The sequence below is a fragment of the Parasteatoda tepidariorum genome, chromosome 3, assembly GCF_043381705.1.
Source record: "Parasteatoda tepidariorum isolate YZ-2023 chromosome 3, CAS_Ptep_4.0, whole genome shotgun sequence".
NCBI classification, from domain to species: domain Eukaryota; kingdom Metazoa; phylum Arthropoda; class Arachnida; order Araneae; family Theridiidae; genus Parasteatoda; species Parasteatoda tepidariorum.
Genome location: NC_092206.1, coordinates 8,631,682 through 8,646,194, shown reverse-complemented (window position 1 = coordinate 8,646,194; position 14,513 = coordinate 8,631,682). Strand labels below are relative to the sequence as shown.

General features: G+C 30.4%; 1 protein-coding gene across 1 annotated transcript; it reads left to right on the top strand.

Annotated features, from left to right (window-relative positions):
• Window positions 1–5,498: 5,498 nt before the first annotated feature.
• On the top strand, window positions 5,499–12,919 carry LOC107441055 (astacin-like metalloprotease toxin 5; the record flags this gene model as incomplete). Its single annotated transcript, XM_043051474.2, is given in 6 exon segments — window positions 5,499–5,596; window positions 6,606–6,673; window positions 7,934–8,009; window positions 9,876–9,990; window positions 10,908–11,086; window positions 12,672–12,919. Coding segments are annotated over 6 exon segments (720 nt in total). The 3' UTR covers window positions 12,893–12,919.
• Window positions 12,920–14,513: the final 1,594 nt, after the last annotated feature.

The following is a 14,513-nucleotide window of genomic DNA, read 5'->3' as shown; positions in this document are numbered from 1 at the left end:
ATATATATATATATATCCCAAGGAGATTTATACTATATTATTATATCCGTCGTAGAACAGCCGATCCAATTCTGGGTTTACAACTACTAATGTACAACTCCGCAACCTTGTAATTTCGAACCCAATCCAGAGGACAAGGTCCCAACTCCAGGATCAGTACCGCCAGAGGTGTTGATTTGTTATGGGAATATGGAGAGCAGATTTAACGACTCGACAGATTTAACGTGCATCAGTAGTCTTCGGCCGGTGGGGATCGAACCCACGAACTCTTGATCGCAATTTGGGAAGTATGGTCCTTTATGACAATTTTATTTCTTACATATTTCGTCATATCTCGAGAACTTTTTAAGCAAGTGGAAAAATATTTGCACACAATTATAAAACTCGTTTCTTTAAAGTTTTTCCATGTAGATAATAACTTATAGTAAATATTTATTACTTTTTATTACTATATTTAATAACGTTCGAAAAAAGCTTGAATTGCAAGGTAGATTATTTTTCACACAATTTTAAAGAATCTAATTTTGTATGGCAAAATGCAATGTTTGAGCAAAATCAGTCGAATAGTTCATGAGAAATCGAATTTTAAAAATGGCGTAGTTTAAATAATCGTTTTCAGTTATTAATTAGCATATTTGAGGTCACCCCTTCGAACCATTAAGATTGAGTCCTAGAGCGTGAATAAAAAGTTGATTATTCAAAGTGGTCTGTTTTTTTCCTTTGGCATTTAATAGTTTTGTATCCTTCTTTGAACAGCCTCCCCAAATTTTTGGGTTTACGACTACTAATGTTCAACTCCGTAGCCTTGTCATTTTGAACCCTATCCAGAAGACAAGGGAATTTCTGAATCAAGTATTGAGAGAAATTTGCCTTCGTGGAGGACTTTGTGATGGAACTAACCCGCATTTTCGTTACATGGAGAGGAGGACCACGTGAACCTCCCACGGTTAGCCTGACGGCAATGGGACTCTAACCCAAGATCCGTCTACCACTGAGGATATTTCACGTCAGCACTGTGGTCGGTGCAAGCCGGATGCGAAATTCATATCGACCAGCCATCTCTGGGATCGAACCCGGTTCACCTCATTGGAAGGCGAACGCTCTCTCCCCTGAGCCATCCCGGCTCTTCCTTTGGCATTTATGACAATGTATCTTGCTTTTCATTTATTTATTTATTCTCAAAATAAGCACGCTAAGTAAATACGTCGATGCACAATGGTCTATGGCACAAAAAGAGAAAATAAATAAAATAAGATAAAATTATTTAAAATGACAGTAAAAAAAACTTTTTTTCGCTTTTTAAACGATTAAAAAGCATATTAAAAGTATCCAGATAATCGGAAAAACTACAAAAACAACATCAGACTTTTATTAAAAAACATTATTTTAATATAATCGAATTTAAAAAGTGGTTTTATTTATTAAGTCCATATTTCTTATGAGGGCGTTATACCTCAGAAGACATGTCAAATTCTCTTTCCTCCCTCATAAATAATTCAAGCTTTAAATTATCCAAAAAGTGTGTTTAGGTTAACCTCAAAGTAAACCATAAAGTTTCAAACGCTGAAAAAATATATCAAAATACAAACAAATTGCAGGATTACAAAGAAATCCCGCGTAATTTGTTCTGATATTTTGAGCATTCAAATCTTTACCCGAACTTCGAATTTCAAAATGCCAGTAGAGGTTAAACAGTTGTAAAGCGTATCTAAGTTCGTGACGTACAGGGAAATAGGCCCCTAAATCCATTCGTTGATCTATTACTTTAATTTTTATTAGGAAATTAAATTTTCTAACATTAATACCTTAGATTTTGAAGAGTAATGTGTGATTTTCGAACAAATCTTATAATAAAATTCAAATAAAATTTTAATGTTCTTTTACTTTATTAATGAATTTTTACTCCAGAGTAATTTCTGCTCATTTTTATACGAAAATTAATTTAGATAAATATTTGGCGCATGCGTCGTCTTTGCATGCGTTGCTATAGCGACAGCTGCAGTTTAAGAATTTTTTTAGAATTCTTTTTTTTTTCACTCTTAATTTTTTTATGCATTAAGTTTGTGAGTTTATTTTTTAGATATGAGACTAGAGAGATCCCATAAATACTTCTTGAGTTATGAATAAAAGAGAATTTCATCATTTGAACGATATTTTTGTTTTATTGCTTGAATTAACAATCAGAAATTCTAATGGAAACGATCCAGTTCAAACTGGATTGTTTTGAGTACCAATTCAGGTGAATATCGCAAATAAAGAGGGTAAAAATAAAATTAGACGACAACCATTTTGCCAATGGGTAGCCTGTGATCGCCGAAAAGCGATCACAATTTTTTAATGTTTTTTCCTCATTTTGTTTCAATTGAAATAAATTTGTTTTTTTCTCTCCACTGATGCAAATTTTCTTTTTAGGTTCATTTAATCAAGGAGCTTCTCTCGGGCATACAACACCTTTGTACATGTCAGCTGCAACCCCTAACAGAAAACTTTAACAGTTCTAAAATGTCAGAACATCAATCAAATAATTTAAATATAAAAAAAGAACAGACAATACAGATGTTGACATCTCTTTAAAAAGTTCTGATGTTTTGAGGATTAATATTCTGAGGATTGTAGCTTTTCTTATAGTTTTTCTTATATAAGATAGGAAAGGCCAAATTATTTTGAACATTTTCATTCCGCTGACTTAGTAATTTATAATATAGAAACAGAAATGTTCTGTGGATGGTTGCTAGTTTTTCTTCCAAAATATAGGAAACGGAAAATTGTTTTATACAATTTCAATCAGCTGACTTAAGAGCTGTAATTAAAACAGCTAGTAATTTATAATATAGAAACAGAAATGTTCTGTGGATTGTAGCTAGTTTTTCTGCTAAAATATAGGAAACAAAAAAAAATATTTTATACATTTTCAATCAGCTGACTTAAAAGTTGTATTTAAAACAGCTAGTAATTTATAATATAGAAACAGAAATGTTCTGTGGATTGCAGCAGGTTTTTCTTCTAAAATATAGAAAGCACAAAATTATTTTCTATCAGCTGGCTTAACAGCTGTATTTAAAACAGTTAGTAATTTATAATATAGAAACAGAAATGTTCTGAGAATTGGACTATTTTTTTTAAATATGGAAAACAAAAAATTCTGTTGTGAATTAGTAAACAGCTGACTTAACAGCTGTAATTAAAGCAGCTAGTAACTTATAATACAGAGCAGTGGTTACCAACTGGCTGCCCACGGGCCGGATGCGGCCCGCGAAGCCTTTCTTTGAGGCCCACGAACTAAATCTATCATTTTTTGCGGACAATTTTTGTAAAAAATCTATGTGTTTAAAATACTTTTCTCGTTAAAAAAACCCCAATTTCTTCGTTTCTGTGAAATTTAACATACCAACGGTGCAAGAAAATGTATTTTTCAGGTTTTGCATCCAAGAAAATATTTATTCAAATACAAAAATTATTGTGTATGTTGTTCATTTTATTTCGTTTCTTTTTTGTATTTTGTGAGTATAATTAAGCATGTGCTTATCAGAAATTTTTTCCAAAAAATTCTCCGATTTAACTTTTTGAAACCACTTATGTTGGACGAAATTATTTATATATATAAATTTTAAATTTTAAATGTAAATATCTATTCTCTGGTGGTTACAGCATACAAACCTCAATTCTCTCATTGAACATTTTGTGTGATACTATGTAAGTTTTAATACCAACCTTTTTAAAGTTTTATATCTTGACAATTAGATATCTGTTGCACATTAATTGTTTAATACATGGTGAAAATGAAAGTTATTGTAATCACAATTTTTTAATATGCAATTAAATATTTTTAAAAATCTACTTCTTACTTTAATTTGTAATTCAATACTTTTGTTTCGTTCAACGTGATAAAAATCTGACAGTAATATTTAATGTTCCTTCAAACATAAAAGAGTCCTATATAAAATTTTGATAAAATTGCTTCCCGCCATTTGACTGGTGTTTTTAATTGTGGCCCCAGGCCTAATGCAAGTTGGAAACTCCTGATATAGATACAGAAATGTTCTGAAGATTTTAGCTAGTTTTTCTATTGAAATATAGGACACCTAAAACTGTTTTGTAAATTTTCAATCAGCTGACTTAACGGCTGTAATTAAAACAGCTAGTAATTTATAATATAGAAACATATATGTTTAGAGAATTGTAGCCAGTTTTTCTTCTAAAATATACTAAAGCAAAATTATTTTGAATATTTTCAATCAGCTGTATTTAAAACAGCTAGTAATTTGTAATGTAGAAACTTCTGAAGATTGTGGCTCTTCCAAAATGTAGGAAAGTTATTTTGTAGGCTTTCATTTAGCTGACTTTAACTTATATAATTAAAATTCCTCATAATATTTCAACTTTCAAGGATAACCGAAAAATGTAAAACAAAAAACTTTTAATGCTTTCCCATTCTTAAAACTTTTACTTATGCATTTTTAAAAAAGATACTTTCCTGTAAGCCTAATTACCATAGTACCATTGGGTTAAACTTAAGTTTTAAACCTATTTTTTTCTAAAAGTTATTATTATTATATATCATCATAAAGTCACCTATTTAAACTATTATGATTTGGTACTTAGTCCATTAAAATACTACCATTAGATGATTATTTATTTTAGGGTTAATTTATTTTGCCTTTTATGCGTTAATCTTTTATTTAACATAAGGTTTATTGGACAAAAACAGAAGAACATTTACAAAAATCTATATTAATATATATTTATTCTTTTATCTTCTCTTTAGATTAATATAATTTATATTTTAAACTATAATAATTTTTTAAATGAAATTAATTGTGGGTGATATTTTTTTGTGTGTGCATTGTATGATATTAATTACTTCATTGAATGGGTTTTTTAATGGATATTTGATTGATTATGTATGCAAAAACCATACATTCTCCTCATTTTTTAATATTTAAAATTTAATGAGCTTATTTTGTTCTTTATGAACGAATAAAGAGATAAAAAGATGTCGAATAGGTAAATTCATAAAGTGAATGAGAAAAATAACGTAGGTGAATCAGTAAATGGTCTAGTCAGTGAACGCATGAGTTTGCAAGTTAGTCAAGAAGTTATTTAGTGAACAGACGAATCAGTGAATGAATGAATCAATGACAAACGAGTTCGGGAATAGTCGTTATTGTTTTTCTGTGAATCAAAAACGTTTATTTATATATAATGCGTGGTTTTTTCTCTTTTAATATGTGAACAAATACAGTACTTATAAATAAATGGGAGAGGTTCTAATCTACTGAAACAAATTTTTATAATGGTTAAAGAGTAAAATTAGCCGATTTACGCACATTTTGAAACCTTTTTAATCGTGTATAACCGTATGATGAAGTTGCTCTATTTAGATAAAACGAACATTTACAGCAAAAAATTATGAAATGGTCGCATGTGTTAAGATTCCCATCAATGATAAGACATTCACAAACACTGTTATAAAAGCCACACTCTCAATTTTTTTCCAGCGTCTTCATTTTTCCGTTGGCACCAAAAGTGAAAACAATGAAGTTTGTACTGGCCTGCCTTTTGCTTGTTGCAGCTGCAACTGCACTACCCACAAATGGTAAGATATCACAACTTCCCTATGCATGAGTATCTCTTTCGCCTACTGATCCTTTCGTCTTCTAGGATTATGAAATGCAATTGAAGTTTCAATAAACTTTAAATAGCAGTAACTTTTTATTGAAACATGCATGTAAACTTTATATGCATCAGTTTCTTTTTAAATTTTTATTTTTTGGATTGTATGACAGATTAAATGCAACCAAATATTCGAATAACATTGAATGGCATTTGCTTGTTATTGAAACAAATTCTTTAATGCATATCATCGTGATATGCATCAGTTTCTCATCGCGCTTCCATTTTATAAATATGGCGATAAGATTACGAAATACATCTTAAGTTTCGATAAACTTTAAGTGGTAATAACCTATTAAAACATAGTTATACATATATCTTCACTCTTTTATATCATATATATGGTGAAATTGTTAGGATTATGAAATACAACCCTAAAGTTTCAATACACTTTAAATGGTAATTACCTACTAAAACATTGTCGTGCATACATCTTCACTCTTTTACTTCATACATATGTTGATATTGTTAGGATTATGAAATATAACTGAAGTTTCAATAAACTTTAAATAGTAATTACCTAATAAAACATCGTAATATCGTTATCTTCACTCTTTTATTTCATAGATATGGTGAAAATGCTGCGATTATGAAATACAGCTGAAGTTTCAATATACTTTAAATGGTATTTACCAACTAAAGCATTGTTATGCATATATCTTCACTCTTTTATTTCGTAGATATAGTGATATTGTTAGGATTATAAAATACAACTCTGAAGATTCAATAAACTTTAACTTGTAATTACCTATGAAGTCATTGTTGTGCATATGTTCTGAATTCCTTTATTTTATAGAAATTATGATATTGTTAGGATTATGAAATAACAACTGGATAAATTTGGCCAAATTTGTAATAATCCATGTAATTCCATGTAAAAATTTTCTGGTTTGGATAGGTGTATAAAACTCATATAAACTAATATTTTTCAGACCTCAGACAATCGGCTCTTTACAATCCTGATCTCTTTGAGGGAGATATTCTCGGATTCGAACCTGGTGTAAGTTCCGCTTATTTATTTTTTAACAATGTCTATTACAATAGAAGTTGTTTGTTAAATCAGTTTCTTCATTTTGCTTGTATAGAATCAAAAGACATAAAACATTTTCACACAGCAAATTATTAACTAAACTTTGAATTCTTTTAGCATGAAATTGATCATGTAAACCTACTTTACGTTAATCAAATAGGAAAAAAAAATAGAATAGTTTTTATTTTATATGGAATTTTAACCTAACATGGATTCTATTTTACTTTACCTTAATATATTTTAAATATATTCTAATCCTTCTTAAAATTCACCGAACTAAATAAATTGCTAACTACCATAATCAAATGTAATTTCTAAAAAGATTTATTAAGTATTTAATTTTTATGGTTTATAACCTTATTTGAAAATTATGAACATCCTTCTTTATTTTCTGATAAGGTTCAGAACTAGATTCGTTCTTACTGATTAAAATAAATATAGTTAAAGACAAATGCAAGAAACTACCCAGTTTTAAATGTCTTTAACATTCCTATACCGCGCATAAACTTAGAAATACTTATTACGTAAAGGAGCAGAATATTACAAAAAAATGAACCTCCTATTTAGATACTGATTTGTATAACTACAATGATTTTTGCTAGTTAAAAAAAATAATAAAACATTTTTGTAATAACCGTCACTGAATATACTCAAACTGTTTTAACACTTGTGTCAAGCGGATTAAGTCTACTTTCAGTTAGAGAACTTCTCTTTAGATTTCGATATTAGAATTTTCAGATTTCAAAATTAGATTATTTAGATTTCGATATTAGATTTTTTTAGATTTCGCTTTTAGATTTTTTCAGATTTCGTTATTGAATGTTATTTTGCGATCACATTAAATAATAATTTCTAATTTCAATTCGTGATGAAGTTTAAAATATATGTGTTCCTATAGCGTTGTTTTGTAATATCGTGGCGTTGTTTTAAGAACACTTTCTACACAAAAAAACTTCTATTCCTTTATGCTTCCTTATCTGTAGATCGCATATAATTCTGACAATGACAAAATGATTCAGAAATGACAATGTAATTTCTGCAAAATGATGTGGAAATGACAGTATCAACTTGCAAATGAGATCTGAAAATGACACTGTCAATTGACGAAATGATATAGAAATGGCAATGCCATTTGTCGAAATGATCTAAAAACAACGTCATTTGACAAAATTATCTAGAAAAGACATTTTCTATTGACAAAATGACTATGAATTTATTTTTTTCATTTAGGACAGAAATGTTATTCCATACACTCAAATGAGATGGCAAAACAACGAAATCCCATACGTTATTGACAGGACTCTCGGTAAGTTTAATAATCTAAAGAGTTTGTACATAACATTAAATATGTTTTTGTCTACACCCATAATAATTTTCCTTCATTATTTTTTAAGCTCTATTCCCAAAATTAATCTCATCAATATAATTATATATTTTTTTTCTTCTATAGATTAATTTATGAGAATCGTACGGCTAAAAACACTGGTGTAAGAAGTTAAGAGAATTTGCAGACTTGGTCGATAATCTCTAGAACTATTGAACTGATTTTAATGAAATTTGATATGTAACATACATTAATACAATGCAAAACAAATAAGCGTTCAACAATTGTAATACACACGTATGATCGGGCGTAACACTCGTAGAAGTCGGAAGGTATGAAACAGCAGTTGCCGAAGAAACAAAAAAAAAATGGGTTATAGATATACCTCTCTTACAGATATGCAGGCCTTGCAGCATGATTTCATACTTGAAATAAGGCAGATTATCATTTCTTGTGGCAATTGACCTAAATTGTCCTGTGGCAATTTCATACCTTCCAACTCCAATGGTTGTTATGCGATCGTAAGTGTGTATTACAATTGTTGAATGGCTATTTGTTTTGCATTGTATAAATGTACGTACACATCAAATTTCATTAAAATCGGTCCTGTAGTTCTAGAGATAATTGACCATGTCTGCAAATTTTCTTAATTTCTTACCCCAGTGTAATTACTTGTTAGCCTTTACATTTATTTGACACGTTTAATTGGTAATTAAAATGGACTTCAGGCAGTTTGTAGTTCAGTTTTTTAGGCCTAAAAGAAAGGTTTCGAGTTTAAAAAGCTTTCTTAGTATTGGGTCATGGTTGATGAGATTTAGCTGATCAAAATTTTACATATGTGTACCTCAAACTAGTCTGTTTCGTTCCTCTATTCATAATTGATACCCAATCTCTCACCTTCTACCTATCGGTTATGTGTTTGCGATTACTTTTTCGAGTTGTCTCCTACAAAAACAGCAACACGTGTAAATTTAATTTTGGAATTATGTAGTGTGATTTTTTATTATATAATTTCAGAATATAAATATTGAATGATAAATGCGAAATTACAAATGGCTTAAGTTAGAACTTTAAAAAAATATGTTTTACAAACTCATTTAATTGAATTTTTCACAATATAAAGATTTTATTTTCATTTTAGTAGAAAATTTTAATTTTTCATACAAAACTGTGAGAATCATTCTGTAAACCATTTCGCAAAGAAATTATCGAAGGGTATTTTGGAGTTTCATAATTGCCCTACTTTTGCTCATTTTGCAAAAGATTTTACTCACTAAAAGAACACTCTGGACAGTTAAGAGGTGTTTTGCTTTATATAAAAAGTTTTTTTTTAAAAAAAAAAAGTTAAGAACAGACTTAACAGATTAAATTTTTCAGAAAATGCGAAAAAATGCCTAGAAATTGGTATACCTTCCAAATACCTCAATTTTTCCTAGATTTTTTTTAACTGTAGAAAAAAAAACTACAAAAAATTTGAATTTTTTTTTTTAAGTGCGGAATATCTTTAGTATGAGTCTGCATTAAATTTTATTTCAAACCAGAATATTAGTAAAGAAAAATAAACATCCTATTTTTTAAAATAAAGTATATCATCTTAAAAGAAAAAAATTATATACTGAAAAACTGATAAAAAAGAGTAATATCTTGAAATTCATGCAAACAAAATTCGAAAAAAATTAAGAACAAATTAGAATCATTTTTGAATAAATTTATACAATAAAAAATAAGTGCTTTTAGTCTAGCTTCTAGCACAATTAAATTCTACTGTATTATGTATAATTTATTTATTTTTTGAATGGGTAATGTCAAGAAATTAATGAAAACTAAAAAGTGAATTACGCATTTCAGCCACCCAACAGGCTTTGATCTTGTCTGCAATGAATGATTATCATATCAACACTTGCTTGAGATTCAAACCAAGAACTACTGAAAGGAACTACATCAAGCTCTTCTCTGGACAAGGGTATGTATATTAACCTCACGCGATGTAATCTAAAATTTAATATTACGATATGTCGTTAGGGCTTATCATTATATATCGATATTTTTTCCAAGTTAAAAAATTTACATTTACATTAACACTAATAGTTATTTTTGTTGCCCATACGAAATTGTTCAACATTCATGATAAACATCATATTCGATAAGTATCGTTATTAGGGAATATTTTCGATATTACCCCTTTCGATATACATCACTATTGGTATTAGTCGCGACATTATCGTATTGGATATTGACTGTAATAATGTCGATATTATTGAAGTCGATAATCATCGTATATTTTATATTTATTGCAAGACACGATATTCATTTATCGTGAGAATACTTTTTTCAACGTAGCGTAATCTTGATATATTGAGCAAAATAAAAAAAGTGCTACTGGACATTGGTCAGCTGTAGCACATTCAACAAAGAACACTTCTTAAAAAGCAGAAACTTTTTTAAAAAATTTAAAATTTTAACCGATTAAAAAAGTGTTGTAAAATGTAGCATGCTAGGAGCTTCTTTTGAAACAAAGTTTTAAGAAACGAGCGAGAAATTTTAAGAATGTCATGAAATGTTCGAATTAATTACATTTTCATTCAGAAAAAATAGAAGCAAAAAGGACATTTTTGACGAGAAAAAAAAATGGCGATTTACAGACCATTTTTTAATCGCCATCAATCATATTTAGTCGCCTTGTGGCTAGTGGCGAGCGTTAGTTTCTCCCAACATTTCGATGCCTAACAATATCGCTGTCTAACAATATATCGCCTTGCTTCGAAATTTTAGGCAATTAATAATGTTCCAGAACATAAACATTTCCCCCGATCTAATATTTTATGAAGTGTAATGAAGAAATGAAATGCCAACTTTTAACAATGCTTCTTACAATTGCAGATGTTACTCATACGTTGGTATGATTAACCGTGGTGAGCAGCCACTATCTCTTGGACCCGGTTGCTTGTACAAGGGAACCATTGTCCACGAATTGGGACACGCCATCGGATTCTTCCACGAACAGAACAGATCAGACAGAGATCAGTACTTGACCATCTATTGGCAGAACATTCAATCAGGTAATTCCCACTTTGGGGTGTTTCGAATCATCGTCCTTAGTATAAATATTTGGGTTTTTTTTTATAACCGCCATTGAACAGCAGACCCCATTTTTAGGTTTACGACTTCTAATGTTCAACTTCGTAGCCTTTGTAATTTTGAACCCAATCCAGAAGACAAGGGAACTCCTGGATCAAGTATTGGGAGAAATTTGCCTTCGTGGAAGACTTTTTGATGGAACTAACCCGAATTTGCGTTACATGGAAAGGATGACCACGAGAACCTCTAACGGTTAGCCTGACGGCAAGGGGACTCTTACCCATGATCCGTCTACCACTGAGGATATTTCACGTCAGCACTGTGGTTGGTGCAAGCCGAATGCGAAATTCATATCGACTATCCATCGCCAGAATCGAACCCGCTTCACCTCATTGGAAGGCAAACGCTCTATCCCCTGAGACATCGCAGCTGGAATGCCTACCCCAGGTCCAAAAGACCCTGACGCCTGAGAACATCGAAAATCTTCTCCTGCTCGATCAACAGCTGCCTCCAGGAGGGGCCCAAACAATTAAAAAAATATTTAGGAATTTGTAGTATTCGCTATATTAACTTTTGTAGAAGAAACGTTATTAATCATTATCAGTTAGTATAAAGGAGGAATAAAACATCCAAAAGTTTCTTTATTTGATATAAAGGTTGAAAATAGGTTGAGGAAAAGAGATTTGAAACTGAAAATGCTAAATTTCCAATTAAAATATGAAGGAAAAAAACTAAACTAATAAACAACATGGTTGCAGAGAAGATCAAAACAGGATACGTTTACGAGGGATTCATGTCGTTCGAAATTCATATGCATGAATGAAAAATACCATTACATCAAGTTTTGATGATGTAATAGGTCCACTTTTTAAACAAAAAGTTTCAGGAGTTCAGGCCTTGAGCTAACAAACCAGTATTTTGTTGGCGTCAGCGGGACGTTGACGTCCCGCTGACTCCCAATAAGGCGCTTGTCCTAAGAAACCAGACCTTTAAATCCATAGTGACGTTTTAGATGACGTCACACTAACGATGGGATCAAATTGCATTGTCCATTGAAATTTCGTGACAAGATGGATTTTAGCTGAGCACACAAGACTTAGCAAAAAGAATCCTTATAATGACCTAGATTTAAGATTATTTTCACCTTGAGACTAGCTTCATAATGATTTTTTCCCGCTTGAAAACCCTTAGTCAACCTCGATTTAAGGTTTTTATATAGAAGGTTGTTTTCCAAGGTTTTGGATTAGGGTAATGTGCTTAGAATAGAGCAAATTGTCACAGATCTCGTTTTAAGGTTAGAAGGTTTACACGTAAACCGTATTACAGACCTTTTTAGGATTACATTAAAAGGTTTTGCTGAGTGAAAATAAACCTTATTTTGCTATCTGTGTGTGAATTGGTTCCATCAAAAAGACCTTTGTGAAATCTAGTTTGTCTCAGAGCTCGATTCAGAGCTCTCTTGTCTTGGGTTCAACATTACAAGCATACGGAATTTAACATTGATAAACCTAAAGTGGATCGGCAGCCAGTAATAAAATAAAATATTTAATGAATCTTTGTTCGTAGGTATGGAGACTCAGTTCGCCTTGTTGAAACCCCACGAGAACTTGTTGCTGACCACCTTCGACCACGACTCCATTATGTTGTACGGTAACTATGCCTTCTCAAGGGACAGGACATCCCTCACCATGGTGGCCAAGAATGGAAGACGTCTGCTTGAGCCCTACGACAAGCAAGGACTCACCATAAGTGACATCACTAGGGTCAAGAAAATGTACAACTGCTAAATTAATAAAGGCTGATTCGTTTCGATAGTTTGATTTCACTTTCTTGCCTAAGATTAAAAGAAAAACGTTATTACTTATGGTGTTTTTTTAAATATGTTCAGCTAAATATACTTTCTTTGTACGTTTCAAAAACATAGTAAATTATCAATAAATTGGGTATTGTTCAACACTGTAAAAACAAATGCAACAGTGAAAGGCAAATACCAACACAATTATCTGAGCTAAAAAAAAACAATAATTAAACTTTTCTCATTTATTATTACCCGAGCAACAGTTTTCCCATGTCCTCAGTTGGGCTCAAAATTGGATCAATGTTGGTACTGTATGAACATGCACCCAGGGACCGAGGGCTCTGAGGATTGTAGCTAATTTTCTTTTCAAAATATAGGAAATGCAAAACTATTTTGTAAATTTTCAATCAGTTAACTTAACAGTTGTATTTAAAACAGCTAGTAATTTATAATATGGAAACATATATGTTCTGAGAATTGTAACTAGTTTTTCTTCTAAAATATACTAAAGCAAAATTATTCTGAACATTTTCAGTCAGCGGTATTCGAAACAGTCAGTAATTTATAATGTAGAAACTTCTGAGGATTGTAGCTTTTTCAAAATGTAGGAAGGCTATTTCGCAGTTTTTAATTTAGCTGACTTTAATTTATGTAATTAAAATTCCTTATAATACCGTAACATTCAATGATAACCGAAAAAAATGTAAAACAAAAAACTTTTAATGATTTTGCGTTTTCAAAACTTTTACTCATGCATTTTTAAAAACCTACTTTCCTATGAACCTAAATACCATTGTGAAAAACTTAATTTTTAAGCCTATTTTTTTCTAAAAGTTATTATCATCTATTATCATACTGGAAAACACCTCCTTAAACTATTACGATTTGGTACTTAGTTCATTAAAATCCGATCACTACAACAAAGTTATTTATTTTAGAATTAACGTCTTTTGCCCTTTATATGTTAATCTTTTATTCTGCATGAGGTTTATTGGACTAAAACAAAAGAACATATATAAAAATTTCTTAGATAAATTATATCAGTTTAGATTAATATAATTTATATTTCAAACTATAATAATTTTTTAAATAAAATTAATTCTGGGTGATATATTTTTTGGGCGCATTGTAGGATATTAATTATTTCATTAAATGGATTTTTAATGGATATTTGACAGATTAAGTATGCAAAAACCGTACATTCTCCTCAATTTTTTAATTTAAAAATTCGTTTAGTTTTTTTGTTCTTTATGAATGAATAAGGATAAAAAAATTGTAGATAGATAATCGAAAGGTAAATTTATAAAGTGAATGAGAAAAATAACGTATGGGTGAATCAGTAAATGGACTATTTAGTGAACACAAGGATTTGCAACTTAGTTAACAAGTTATTTAGTGAGCCAACGAATCAGTGAATGGATGAATCAATGAATAACGAATCCGTGAATTGTTTTTTCCCCCTGTGAATAAAAAGCGTTTATAGACACATAATGAGTGGTTGTTTCTCTTCTAATATATAAACAAATACAGTACTTCTAAATGAATGGGAAACGTTCTAATCTACTGAAATAAAATTCTATAAGGGCTAAAAAGTAAAATTAACCGATGTA